The 13,946-nt window shown below is 39.3% G+C and overlaps 1 protein-coding gene across 1 annotated transcript in view; it reads left to right on the forward strand.

Moving 5' to 3' along the window:
- The first annotated feature begins 8,641 nt into the window (after positions 1–8,641).
- LOC107086851 (endothelin B receptor-like) overlaps positions 8,642–13,946 on the forward strand; it is a 14,026-nt gene continuing 8,721 nt past the window's right edge. The window contains exons 1-3 of the mRNA XM_015378073.1: positions 8,642–8,868; positions 12,095–12,564; positions 13,346–13,458. Coding sequence (XP_015233559.1) covers positions 12,160–12,564; positions 13,346–13,458 — 518 coding nt within the window. The 5' untranslated portion in view covers positions 8,642–8,868; positions 12,095–12,159. The remainder of the gene's footprint in view (positions 8,869–12,094; positions 12,565–13,345; positions 13,459–13,946) is intronic.

The following is a 13,946-nucleotide window of genomic DNA, read 5'->3' on the forward strand; positions in this document are numbered from 1 at the left end:
TTAATTAAACTTCACAATAACACTATAACAACATAGATTTGGTCAGCTGGCATGAACCTGAGTCACTCTGTTTATGTCACACGTGATTCTATTAGCTCTAAAATCCTTTTACACAATCCACAAGAAAATACATATATTATACTATTTAAACAGTTCTCCATCACACAAAGAACACAAGATCAAAATAACACTCTGGTTAAGTTAAAATGCATGAATAGATATGAAAATAAGCAGCAGCCCTATGCTCTTGTGCCATGGTTACAGGTGTCCAAATGTTGAGGTGCGCTCTTAGGTCATGGTCGTGAAGTCCTTCATATCACATCCCAAATGCGTTTCTGTGCCATATTTCCTCCTTGTTTCTGTCTTTACACTATGTAAATTTACGAGTCTTATGCCGAGAGTGGGATACCACGCTCTAGCTTGCTTGACTTTGCCATGACAACATAACTTCCATGAACCTTTGTTGATTAGGCCTCAAAATAATTCAATTAAAAACCAAATACATGTAATAGTAAAATAAAAATGGCAAAATCATTTCTCAAAATATTAATAAGAAATATATAAATAGTGTAAAGTATTTTTTTATAATTTTTCTTCCTGTGGCCATGCTCTCAGTGCCAGAATTTCCCTTAATGCAGCAGTGTTTTTTTTTGCCAGCTAACAGTAAGATGGTGTCCCAAGCACAGCAATGTTTCATGGATGCACGTTCTGATGCCCTTAGTGAGATTGTTCGTTCACTGGAGAATTTCTTCGACAGCTTGCTATGTTTCACAGACTACAAAATTGTAAAAACTGAGCACATCACCTGGAGCTTTTGTACGGAAGAGGATTAGGGCCACTGAAAAAAAAAAAAGTTAACAGATTTCTTTTATTTCAGTATAGTATGGGAAAAAAGTCAGAATTCTGACTTTTTTTATTTTCAGAATTCAGTCAGAATTCTGAGATTAAAGTCAGAATTCAGTGCCCCTCATCCTCTTCCATACTTTTGCATCACTTCCATAGTTATCTCAATGTTTCTAACCTAACGATGCTGACCCTATTAGTCCCGTCTTTAAAATCGAGCTCTGCCTGCTCTTTAACAGACTAATATACCGTCTATATGTCATATCAATCTGGCTGGCCAGGCTAGTTGAATTTAAATCAAAAATACTTTATAAATCGCAAAGGGAATTTAAATGTTGCCATAACTCATGTATATTTTTAGCTGGTTGTTATAGGTGTTAATAGCTGCAGGTAGGAAGGATCTTCTCTATCAGTATGTCTTACACTGCCTCTGGAGAAGTCTTACATTACATTGTTACGACATTGTGGCTAGTAACCTTGCCCAATATGCTGCAAATGGGGCCTCGCCCTGGAGCCTGGTGGATGAGCACCTGGTAGGTGGATTACTTCCTAAAGAATCTGGCCAATCCGTGCCTCAACAGGCTACAGGAGTGGTGCCTATAGGCCCAGAGAGAGACCTACTTATTTATTCCCAATTATAAAAATATAAGAAACGATCTTAGACAAAAACAGTTTCAGGCACATCAAAGAATCGGACATTTAAATGAATAAAGCAAATACAAAGAGAGCAATGAAGAAAGCTGAAAAAGATCCTAAGGATGTCGAAGGCCGATGGCGATTTTCGAAGAAGGTCACAAGGTTTGCAGCTGGTGTTATCAAAAGGGAGGAAACAACCCAAAAAGCAAAGACTGGATCAGATAATATGATTTAAACATAAAATCACTGTAAAGTGTCTAAAAAGGATTTGATAAAAAGGGATGATAAAACAAGCTCTAAATAGACATAGTGTGAACTGGCTGTCTCTGCTTCTTTTGTTCCCCTGGTAGCGACACCTCCTCTTGCTGCTACTGTTTTACTATTATCAGTGTTTTGGCTGCTCCTTGGACCTAAAATATTATTTAATATCATCACAAAAACCAAAATTGGTAGGAGGTGATAAATGTGGCACACTATGTGCCACGCATAATATTAATGTCACTGGTTAGCTGACCATCATTGTATCCTGTCCTTTTAAGGAACAAATTTAAGCACCTTCTTGTTTTCTTACAGCAGACACTGTTTGAGCTATCTCTATAGTTCTGCTGCTATAGGTTTAGACTTCTGGAGGACATAGGGACCCCTATTTCATCATTCTGCTTCATTCTGTCTTTATTCTCCCACTCTGCAGAATCTGTTAGTTAATCTCTGCTTTTTCTTATAGTAGCTTCGCCTCGTCTGTTCCTGTCTGGCTGTGACTCCATCCTGGAGAGAAATATCAGCGGTGCTGCTGTCATCAACACCTTTGTTTTTCAGTGTAGTCCTGTTTCTCTGACTGTGACTGGCTGGATGTTCTCTCTTTATCCTCTGACATGGGAGTTAACTCAGAGCTAGTCTTCCTGGCTGTTTGTTTCCTGGACGGGGCCGCCTTTTACAGCTGCTTTTTGTTTCTCTGCTTCTGTCTCTTTGAACCCCGGTGGGCCTCAGCAGATGGCCGCTCACACTGAGCCTGGTTCTACTGGAGGTTTCTTCCTGTTAAAAGGAAGTTTTTCCTCCCCACTGTCGCCACAAGCATGCTTAATGTTAGGGATTGCATTCAAGTTAGTGAGTCAACGGGTTTTCCTAGATAGAAAACTTTGAATCGATTTGACTGTATAATCTGATGAACTGTAAAGTGCCTTGAGATGACGTGTTGTGAATTGGCGCTATATAAATAAACTGAATTGAATTGTTTTTGAGGGGAACGAGCTAGTCATGGACTTTGTGGACTAGTGTGAGAACAACCACATGTGTTTAAACACCAATATAACCAAGGAGATGGCGATCGACTCCAGCAGAAGACATCCACCGCAATTTCCCGTGAACATCCAGGGGCAGGACATAGAAACTGTGGAGAGTTTCAAATACCTGCCTGTTCACGTCAAAAATGAACTGGTCTGAACTCATAACACCGACGCTCTAAACAAGAAGAGCGAGAGCTGCCTCCACCTCCTGGGGAGGCTGAGGTCCATTGGAGTGAGCAGGACCCTGGTTAAAACCTTCTATGACTGTGGTGGCATCAGCCCTCCTCTACTCTGCGGTCTGCCGGACCCAGGGCAGCGCAAAGCTGGTCAGAAACACTGAGAGAAAGACCACTTCTATCCTGGGCTGCGCTCTGGACTCGGTGGAAGAACCGGCCAAGAAGAGGGTGCTGTCCAAGCTCACATCCATCCTGGACACCTTTCAACCACTGCACCAGACTGTAGAGGAGCTGAGCAGCTCCTTTGGTAACAGACTTCTACACCCCATGTGTAAAAAGGAGCACTACTGCAGATCCTTCATCCCTGCTGCCATCAGACTTTACAATACCACTGCACTATAACCTGGTGTAATAACAGTGAAGTAACTTATACTATTTATGTATTTAACAAACCAGAAACCGCTGCCACCACTTTACTGTGCATAAGATACTGTATATATAAGTCACTTTATATCTCTCCTTTATTTTTAACATCCACTGTATATATCTTGATGCACCTTTTCATCCTTTCTGCACCTCCTGTTTGTTTATAAGAACCAATGTCAAAAGTGAATTTCTCCATTGTGAGATCAGTAAAGTTCTATTCTATTTCACCCCAGTTAAATAGTGTTTATTCAGCATGTGTCGGAAATATTACTCATCATTTGAAGCAGTATCGCTTGTTCTGGTCCATTGCATCTTCTGGAAATGTGTGTTTGTACTTTTCCATGTTTTGATCAGAGAATCTGGTAACAGAACATTTGTCCCGTTAAAGCTGGTGCCAATAAATAGCCACTATAAGACTTTCTCAAAATGCATGGGGGGAAAAACAGGTACTACATTATATAGTCCATGCTTTTTTTCCTAAATAAGTGGTTTGTATGTTACTTACCAGGAATTGTTTAAACTTTCCAAGAACTTTTCTGGAACTTTCCAGTTGGTTTCAAGGAAATTTCATGGAACCTACAAGAGATTTACTTACAAATTAAATAGAATATACCAGGTTCTTTCCAAGAACTTTCCTTAAACTTTATTGAGCTTTTCTGGAACTTATTTTGCACTTACATAAATCTATCACAAAAAAAATGTTCCTGAAGTTTTCAGCAAAATTTCTGTTAACTTTAACAAACAGTACCCTCCACAATCCTGGAAAGTAAACACAGGCAAAGTCCAGATGTGTGGGAAATTCTTTTTGTTCACACACTCGAAAATAGACAGTACATATCTGGTTCTAATGTTTTAAGTGATCTGTATTTATATAACATAATGTTACCAAACCTACCCTTAAGCATCACATCCATGATTAGTTATGATTAAAGCATCTATAAAAACACCCTGATTGCAGATCTAAACCTTTAAAGTTAGATTTTGTTTATTAAAATCATTTTACTTCCTTTTGCCTCTTTTATTTATATTCTTTTTTTCTTTAAAGATGGAGGAAGCTGCTGAAATGTTGTTTTGGGGAAAAAATGAACCGATTTAGTCTATCCTGACAGTGCTTCGGGGCAATTTAAAGGGCAACATGGACCTTTTTTAAAACCAGAACCAAATGACTGCAGAGAGCGGCATAACAGCTCCAGGTCTAACTGTGGATTACTTTCACATAATTCAACCAAATCAAATAGAAACAAAGATTACCAAAGCAAATAAAAGAAAATAGATACATGCAATAGATTTTCAGTAAAAGAAAAAAAAAGGGAGGGGGGGGTTACATCTCCGGCTTAAAGCTACTCAGTTGACAGAGGAGCACATCTGGTGATCATCGACATCTGGCTGACGAATAATCCTTTTCAGAGACTGGGATCCTCCCAGGCAGGAGCAACTGTGAGCCAGTAGAGCCTGGGTCTATAGGGACAAGCAGAGAGCCTTATACAGTACTAAACCTGTATGGTGATTCAAAACATGTCAGCACACTGTCAACAGTCTGAAAGATTAAACAGGTGAAAGAATGAGAGAGGAAAAAAGATGCTTCTTCTTGTCTGGAGTTCAAAGACAAAAGACAGATAAACCTGGGGAGACACTGGGGGGAGGAGGGAGCAGCTAGGTGAAGACAGCTGACAGGATGTGAGCATCCCACTAAATGTGCTGCAGACTGCATCTATGAAAAAAGGAGCAACCATAAGCGCGCCTGGCAGAAGGCGTCTTTATTGCTGTCTGATCCTAATTGTAGAGAAAATAGTAATATCTTTAACATGTTTTCCAGTGCCAACAGTACGACAGTCATCTCAGATGGCAGATAAACACACCATTTATTACTCTCATCATTACTGCATGTATTAGAATTAGTGTGAATTTTATAAGCTGTGGACCTAATGTGTCCAAGTAGAATGATCAGCCTGAAGCAGGTTGAGGTTTCACAGCAGTAAACAGTGTATTTCAAACATTTTTTTTTTACATTTTCTGTCATTTCTTATTCAAACTTAAATTAGTTCGGTGACATTTCATGACATCAATACAAAGTTGAGGAAATAGGCAAAGCTGGTACGCAAAATTAGGAAATTATTTTATTGCATATTTAAACAGATGGATGTTAAATCTCAAGTTTTATATTTAAAAAATCAAAGATTAAAAACAAGTTTATTTCTGGTGAATAGTATACATTCCTACTTGAAATGGCTAAAAGATAGGTCTAGACATGAGACCTGTCGTGCACTTGATGAGAACATGCAAAATTTGTTTATTGGGACACCAGAGTAAAGGAAGTGATGCAGCTAAATAACAATAATATAGTAAAAATATACAATAATAGTATTACAGCAAATGATCAAATAACCTCATACTGTGAAGCATAACGGGGGTGGGGGGGGCTTTCAAGATGCAGCAGCTGAGTACCTCACTTTATAGGATCTGAATGATAAAATGTATCAGGAGGTTGTTGTGAATATGTCCAAAGAAAGAGCAGACCCAGACCCTGAGGCACGATAATGTCCTGAAACTTGCTACTAAACCCACAGCGGAGTAGCTGAGAATTTAAAGGAAAAAAGCCCTGGTGCTGAGGATGGACAAATTCTGAGTGATGCTGAAATATTAAATTGTTTATTTTCTCACATGAAGCTTCATTCATTCCCAACTAAAGGTTCCCTCTCCTCTTTGATAAAGCTTGTAGCTTTAGTCATCCAGAGTTATCTTTTTAACTATGCTGCTATAGCCTTAGGTAGCTGAAGGACAGAAAGTGATTCTGCTTTTTCAGGTGTTTGATTTCCACTTTCATCATAATTTTTTGTGTTTTTTTTCTCTTACTATTACTTTTTGTGTGCATTTAGGTGTTCTACCTCACTTTGCTCCTGCTCTTATTCAGCTCCAGTCAGCCGCCTCAACGATAGAGGCACGGAACATGGTCCACTCAGATTCAATGTCAACCACCTCCCTCGGAACATGTTCAAAGCTCTGCTGGAGGTGGAAGTTAAAGCTCCTTCTCACGGGGGACTCTGCCAGGTGTTCCCAGCAAACCCCCACAATACGTTTGGGCCTACCAGGTCTCACCGGCATCCTCCCCCACCATCTGTGCCAACGCACCACCAGGTAGTGGTCAGTGGAGAGCTCCGCCTCTCTCTTCACCTGAGTGTCCAAGACATGCGGCCTCAGCTCAGATGAAACATTGACAAAGTCGATCATTGAACTACAGCCTAGGGTGTCCTGGTGCCAAGGGCACATATAGACGCCCTTATGCTTGAACATGGTGTTCATTATGGACAATTCATGATGAGCACAGAAGTCCAACAACAGAACACCACTCGAGTTCAGGTCAGGTGGGCCATTCCTTTCAACCACGCCTCCCCAGGGCTCACTGTCATTGCCCACGTGAGCGTTGAAGTCCCCCAGAAGAACAAGGGAGTCCCCAGGGGGTGCACTTTCCAGTACCACCCTCTAAAGACTCCAAAAAGTGTGGATAATCTGAACTGCTGTTTCGCATATAGGTACAAACAACAGTCAGAACCCGTCCCCCCAAATATATGTGGAGGGAGGCAACCCTCTGCATACCTGTTGGGGGGCAACACTGTCATTCACCGCGGTGAACCCCAACGTACAGGCACCAAGATGAGAGGCAACAAGTATGTCCACTCCTGCTCGACGCCTCTCACCAGGGACAACTCCAGAGTGGAAGAATGTCAGGCCCCTCTCAAGGAGACTGGTTCCAGAGCCAGAGCCATGCGTCGAGGTAAGTCCAACCATCTCTAGCTGGAACCTTTCAATCTTGCGCACTAAGTCAAGCTCCTTCCCCACCAGAGAGGTGACATTCCATGTCCCAAGAGTCAGCTTCTTTATCCGAGGATCACACATTGCACCCGACCCCTTTGGCCCCTCCTACAGGTGGTGAGCCCATTGGAAGGGAGACCCATGTTTCCTCTTTGTGCTGTGCCCAGTCGGGCTACATGGGTAAAAGCCCAGCCACCAGGTGCTCACCCGCGTGCCCCACCTCCAGGCCTGGCTCTAGAGGTGGGCCCCGGTGACCCGCGTCCTGACGAGGGAACACTAGGTCCATTTATTCTATTCAACTTCAAAGGTCTTTAGGCTGCTCTTTGTCTGGTCCCTTACCTAGGACCTGTCTGCCTTGGGTGATCCTACTAGGGGGCATAAAGCCCCCAGACAGCATAGCTCCTACGGTCATTGGGACATTCAAACCCCTCCACCACGATAAGTTGTCAGCCCAGGGAGGGAAACTTTTATCAATGGTTACCCAAGGTATTTATTGAATATTAAAAATTCTATCAGGACACCAGGAGTGATAGTGGTAGGGATAAAATAGGGTTCCCTTCTCGTTGGAAACAACATTTCCTTAGTCCTTTTTGCATAATTGTAACTGTTGAAACTAAAATCAGAAAAGGGAATTAAAAACAAGAACAAGTGATTTTCATGGCAATGAATTACTAAATCATTGGCATAAAGATCCACAGTTGCACTTATTAGACAATGGCCTAGATTGTTAAAGGGCTTTTAAAGTGTAAAATACATTTTTCCAAGCTCAAAACTATGCTTATAAGACTATCCCTTCAACAAAATCATGCTATAACTACCCAAACATCTCAGACAAATGGAGAAAACTTTCCTCAGACTGGTAAACGTCTACAGGGAAAGTCTCACAAAAGTAAGTGCAACAAAAAGAGGATTTGTTTGTTTTTTTCTCTTAAAGTAAATCATTTTCTTTACCAGAGATAAATTAAAATCAGTATAGGAATAAATGAAGCTTTACTTATAAAGAACAGCGTATTTAATTGGGTTCAGTTTCATTCACATGACTAAATTAGTCATGCACTCCACAAATCTAGTCTTTTAGACCGAGTTGTTAGAACAAAGCCTGTATTTAAAGGAGCCATAAAGAGCCCATCATGATGAATTATCATGCAGTGGGGACGTATTTCTTTGACAGGAACAGAGCTACTGGTCAAAGCTTATAATTTTTTACTTTAATATGTGGGGGTTAACAGATACAATTCTAATAAATCAGATTTTTGTTATTGGATCATCGAATAATAAGGGGTCTACATGTTTTTGTGAAGCAAGGTTAAAATCCTTAAAAACCCCACAGAAGCACTTTTTGTAAAATTAGTACACCACCTCTTTCATTAAAACAAGTCCACTAACATCCCTCCTGCTTCTGTGGTCCTCCGCCCCCCTCCTCTACATAAGAATAGGAGGGCAGGGATCAAGTCAGGCTCATGAGACTGTGTACTCTGAGACTCAGCAGCCAGAAGTGCAGAAGAGCAAACAAGCAGAGGGGAACTTGAGGAGCCTAATATATTGAGGACTACTTCTGTTGGACATGAGCGGACCGTCGCTTCTGGAACCATGTTCCTTTGATTCAGGAATCCTTGCTAGTCCTGAGACTTAGCCGGGTAACTTTAATTTAAAAGGACATTTTCTGGGGAGCTCCTGCCTCTGTTTGAGGTTAGGTAAGTACAAGCTTGAATAGAAGTAGCTGGAAAACATAAGGAATTTAATATAGGGGTGTTATAAAAGCTTAAGTCTTTTTTTATGAAACTATTTTATTTCATTTTTTTTCTGTTGCCCAAAACCACAGGAGACAGTTGTTAGGATTATTTTCTATTGCTTAGATATAGAGCTCAGCCAAATGAATATGTCCCCACCTATCAACTGATTTATAGCCAGTAACATCAAGTTATGCTGCTAATCTAAAAAAAAAAAAATACCAGAGTTGTCTGACCTAAATAAAAGAAGTATCAGATTTTTTTTTATTTTTTTTTATGAACATTCAGTTTAAAATACATATGTGTAAAATGCTCTTAAAGGCCCCTTGGTAATTTATCAGCCTATAGGTTGTTTCTATGATATAGCTTTAGTTGATGCTATAGAACAACCCTAGTTTTACTAGGAAACAGTAAAAATAGATCACACATACTACATTATTTCCTTCATCAGGATTATTTTTGCGTTACTAAATAGTAATTCTGTAATTTAATAATTGAGTATTTTGTGTAAAATGTTGTCTGGGAACACTTTAATACCTGCAACTGGAAGAATTTGAGTATCTTTAAGAGTTATAGAAGAATCAAATCGTCTAGCTATGGGTTTAAATCTAAAGCAATCTAAGTAAAAAAGTACTTAATGTTTGGGTTTTTATGCCCAAGGTGGGACAGCATATTTTGTCAGAAATTCATATTGTCCCTCGGGAGAGTCAGTATTCAGAAATACTATTTTTGTGGTATACTTTTTGGCAACCTAAGAACACTAAGCGCACAGAATCCCGAGCACAACCCCTCAAAAAACCCTGGAGATATTTGTTCAAAAATACCCTCACCTCATGCTGTGCTTTGGTCCATCAGTGGCTCTCCATAAGTGATATTACATTCAGGTGGGCGAAAACACCATTATGTAAAGGAAAGCTCTTTAAGCTTTCTGTCCTCGATTCTTTCCTGAGAAGAGATCACTAGGAACCAACACTTTAAATAACACTTAATAAAGTTTATCTATTAAATTACTTTGAGACATGAAAAACAGTTTTTACAAAAATTGTAATCGAACTCAGACCAGAGAAATGGCTAGTTTTACAGATGGCAGTCAGTCCCCAATACCAGTTAAAGAAGCATTTTATACACACAGCCTGCCAGATCAATACAACATACACATTTTTATAAAATGAGGAGACATTTCTGGTCCAGCCATATAAAAAGAATACAATTTTATGGATCAAGCACACTCAGAGCTCTCTGATAAGTATAATCCACTCCGTCCGCCTACTCCCATTTCATTTCCAAATCTTTTTCTAATTAGATAAACTCCTTTGCAAAACATGAGCCTTAACACATAACAGGCAGGTATTATCAGGGTTTAACTAGCACATACATGATCTTAAAAATAATCCTAACACTTTTTAAACATTGACGAATCCTCTTGAATAATTTGTTATATAAATAAGGATAAACCTTTTTAAATAATGTATGATATAAACACAAGTGGATAAATTAGATAATATGATAATCCCCCCAACTCTACCCCTCAACCCAGAAGTTTATGCAACAAGGCGACTCCCAGTGCAAACTGAATGGGTAAATAACACTCCTCTTGTGGAAAAAAATGAGAGGAGGAACACAAAATTGAACAGTTTCTAGTTTTCTTTTTTTTGATTGTTTTTAACCATATAGTGTTTACTATGTAAAAGTGTTAAGATGTCATCTGTCAATTTAATATAATCATATTAGTATATAGAACAGTTTTTTCATATACTGCTTATATGAAACATTTTCTCTATATACAAAAGTTAACCTTTAAATGAAAACTTTATTAAAACAGAACCTTAAAACCTACAACTGAAATAGAACTAAAATAAAAAGTATATATTTATACAAAATAATCAAATGTATACCTAATACCTAATAAACCAGCATTATGTTCATTATGTACAATTACCAATTTAGTCTCAGCATACATTGCAGATTTGACAGTTTTTTTACCATGTTTTTTTAATTCTTAAAAGAACAGCTTTAACATTTTTCAGCAATTGATATAACTATCTTTGATGTGTTCACAGTACAATACACAATACACCCTGCTTTAACCTACCAGTGACAATTGGAGAGCTTTTTTGAATGTTTTTTTTCTGATATTTTTCTCTTTGGTTATTATAAGCTCCAATTATTTTAAATTGTAGTGCCTCCCATGGTAATCCTTAGCTTCCTGCACCAAGTTTCTGATAAATTAGTTACATCTCGCAACATATTCTCATTATGAGTGCGTATGAAATCGTACGAAAAGTTATGCACACTATTTCGTACGTTTTGGACGTTTTTCCTCAAAAAACCACATCAGTGTGCATGCGCTGGTAGACAGAAAAAAAAAGCAGATCCGCGGACGGACGTAAAAATGGGAAAAACAGTGCAATCATCACTTATTCGTGTCTCTAACTAAGTTGCTTATATCTTAGGGTTAGGGTTAGGGTCAGGGTTAGGACTAATTGTAATTTATATTCTATATTCGTGAATGGTGCGTCAGATGCGCATGCGCATACGACGAAAAAAAACTTCCAAAACGTATGAAATTACGGTGCATAACTTTTCGTATGATTTCACACGCACTCATAATGAGAATAGGTTGCATCTCTGGCTATGGGACACTTTAAAACCTTAATATTTCTTAGCGAAGCACAATAAAAGTATTAAAACATTACATTAATATTCCAGATGTATGGATTTTTTTGGCCAAACTTTTAACCATAACAACTATTGCATTCTCTGTTGAAGTGTTTGTAATGTAGCCGGAGCAGCTAAAATTCTAATATGTTAGGATGTTTCAACGTTTTCAAAAAATACCTTTTAATTCCTTTTTATGGTGCTTCCTGCCCAAATAGTTTATATGGTCAACATAGAGATTAAACAAAACAGACAGTCTGAATATATCAATTAAACAGTTTCTTATTGCATGTTAGCTTTGGTTCAGCTTGTTTTGAGCAAGAACTGCTTAATACTCCACAATTTCACAATTTAAGAGAATTGGGAAAACTCTGCAGTTTCATAAGTTTCAAGAAATGCTAGAATTCCTTAAAAATATTCTACCTTTCCCCAATATTTGAGAAAATGCAGATGTTTTTTCCTTCTAAGAGGCCTTTGAGATCATATTGGCAAACAGCAAACAACTCATCATTTCATCAAATCTGTGTTTCAGGAGCACTAAAGACCATCAATAAGAGTTTTCCCTGGATATTAGCCATCTTTTTAAAGAAAACAAACATGATGGTTCCTCTTTGCTTCCTCCTGCTGGGCGCTCACCTGCTTGTTGTGAGCGGGCAGACAGAGCCAAGGAATCAAATTCCCCAGGCTACAATGTCTGTAACCCAGAGACTTGGGCTGGTTCAGAGGAAAATGCACGACCAGGTGCGGCCCAACATCACCATGCCCCGTCGACGCCTGCCACCCATGTGCACAGGGCCCACCGAAATCAGGGACACTTTCAAATACATCAACACAGTGGTTTCCTGCCTGGTGTTTGTGGTCGGCATCATTGGGAACTCCACCCTTCTGAGGATCATATACAAGAACAAGTGCATGCGGAACGGGCCAAACATACTCATTGGCAGCCTGGCGCTTGGAGACCTGCTGCACATCATCATCGGCATTCCTATCAATGTCTACAAGGTAAGACAAACAATACAGCCATTCCATTTCACTAACCAAACAGATTTAATTACCATCTATCTTATATATAAAATCCTTTGCTTTCTTTGGACTCCAAACTCTTAAACCACACCCAATGTTCACTTAATTAAACACACACAGTGGAATTAGAGATGGGGTTGGGGGATGGGGGTCTCCCAAGTGCCTCTGAAATGTTATTACTCCTGTGGACTCTGAGCCTCTTCATATCCCCTTCTGTCTCACAGCTTGTTATTAAGTGTTTGACTTGTTTTGCAAGAGTAAGAGGCAGAGAGAGCCAGGTTATCCATATATTTGGCTAAGCGGCCAGGCGTGTTAAAACAGCTGGTGGTTGCAGATACATACCAGAGTGGAGACAAGGACCAGACAGGGTGGTACAAAGAGATGCAGGGTCACATATGATTTCAATTGATTTTCACTCACATTCCTGTCGCCCATCCAAGAAAAGCTCAAAAAGCCTCATGTTGGACTTGATTCTCTAGGTTTTCTTGGGCTCCAGGAGCTTAAACACTTGATTTGGTTGCAAGGCCCAAGGGTCAAACTGATGCATGAGAACCTCAGTGTTTTTTTGTTAATGTTTTTTTTTTTTTTCAGAAGACATTACAATAATGCTTTAAAAGAAAACTCTAAATTTAAGTTCTAGTGCTTTCCTTGTGTGCTGGATTCCTGTGGCAGAAATCTGTCTTGAAGAAACACTTTTTGCATCAGTCCCTGTCTCTGCATAAATCAACAACCTTCTCCCTGTGTTGTAATCTGTCTGCAGCTTCTAGCAGAGGATTGGCCCTTCGGGGTGACTCTATGCAAGGTCGTGCCGTTTGTCCAGAAAGCGTCCGTGGGGATCACTGTGTTGAGTCTCTGCGCTTTGAGTATTGACAGGTATGCAGCCCAAAACCCATGCATTTCCCAAACACACACTTCCTGACATGTTTATTTTTTCCACCCTTTTTTTTTTTTCATTTTAGTAACTGGAAACCATTTTCTTCCCTCTTTGACTTTTCCTCCCTTTGACAGATATTTGAAATTTATCTGACAGATGAACACAAAGATATGAAATTAATCATTTATTCATCCCCAGTTAGTCTGATACTTCTAAATAAAATCCATAGTAATCAAACTTCTTTTAAAAGTTATCAAAGTAGTAAATACTAGCATCAATACATCTGGAAATCAGTCTCAGCATGAATTAGCTATACTGTGAAAACCACAGAGGTTGGCCAAACAACCAAAGAACTTAATAAAGACCAAGGAAAGGAGCTAATGGGTCAGAGATTGTGTCTTAGACCATTTTGAAGCAGAGTTTATCCATCATCTTAAGTCTAACATGTATGACACACCAGCAAACCCACCAAGATACCGACCATGTC

Source organism: Cyprinodon variegatus, unplaced genomic scaffold, assembly GCF_000732505.1.
Source record: "Cyprinodon variegatus isolate N-32 unplaced genomic scaffold, C_variegatus-1.0 Scaffold163, whole genome shotgun sequence".
In the NCBI taxonomy this organism is placed as follows: Eukaryota; Metazoa; Chordata; class Actinopteri; order Cyprinodontiformes; family Cyprinodontidae; genus Cyprinodon; species Cyprinodon variegatus.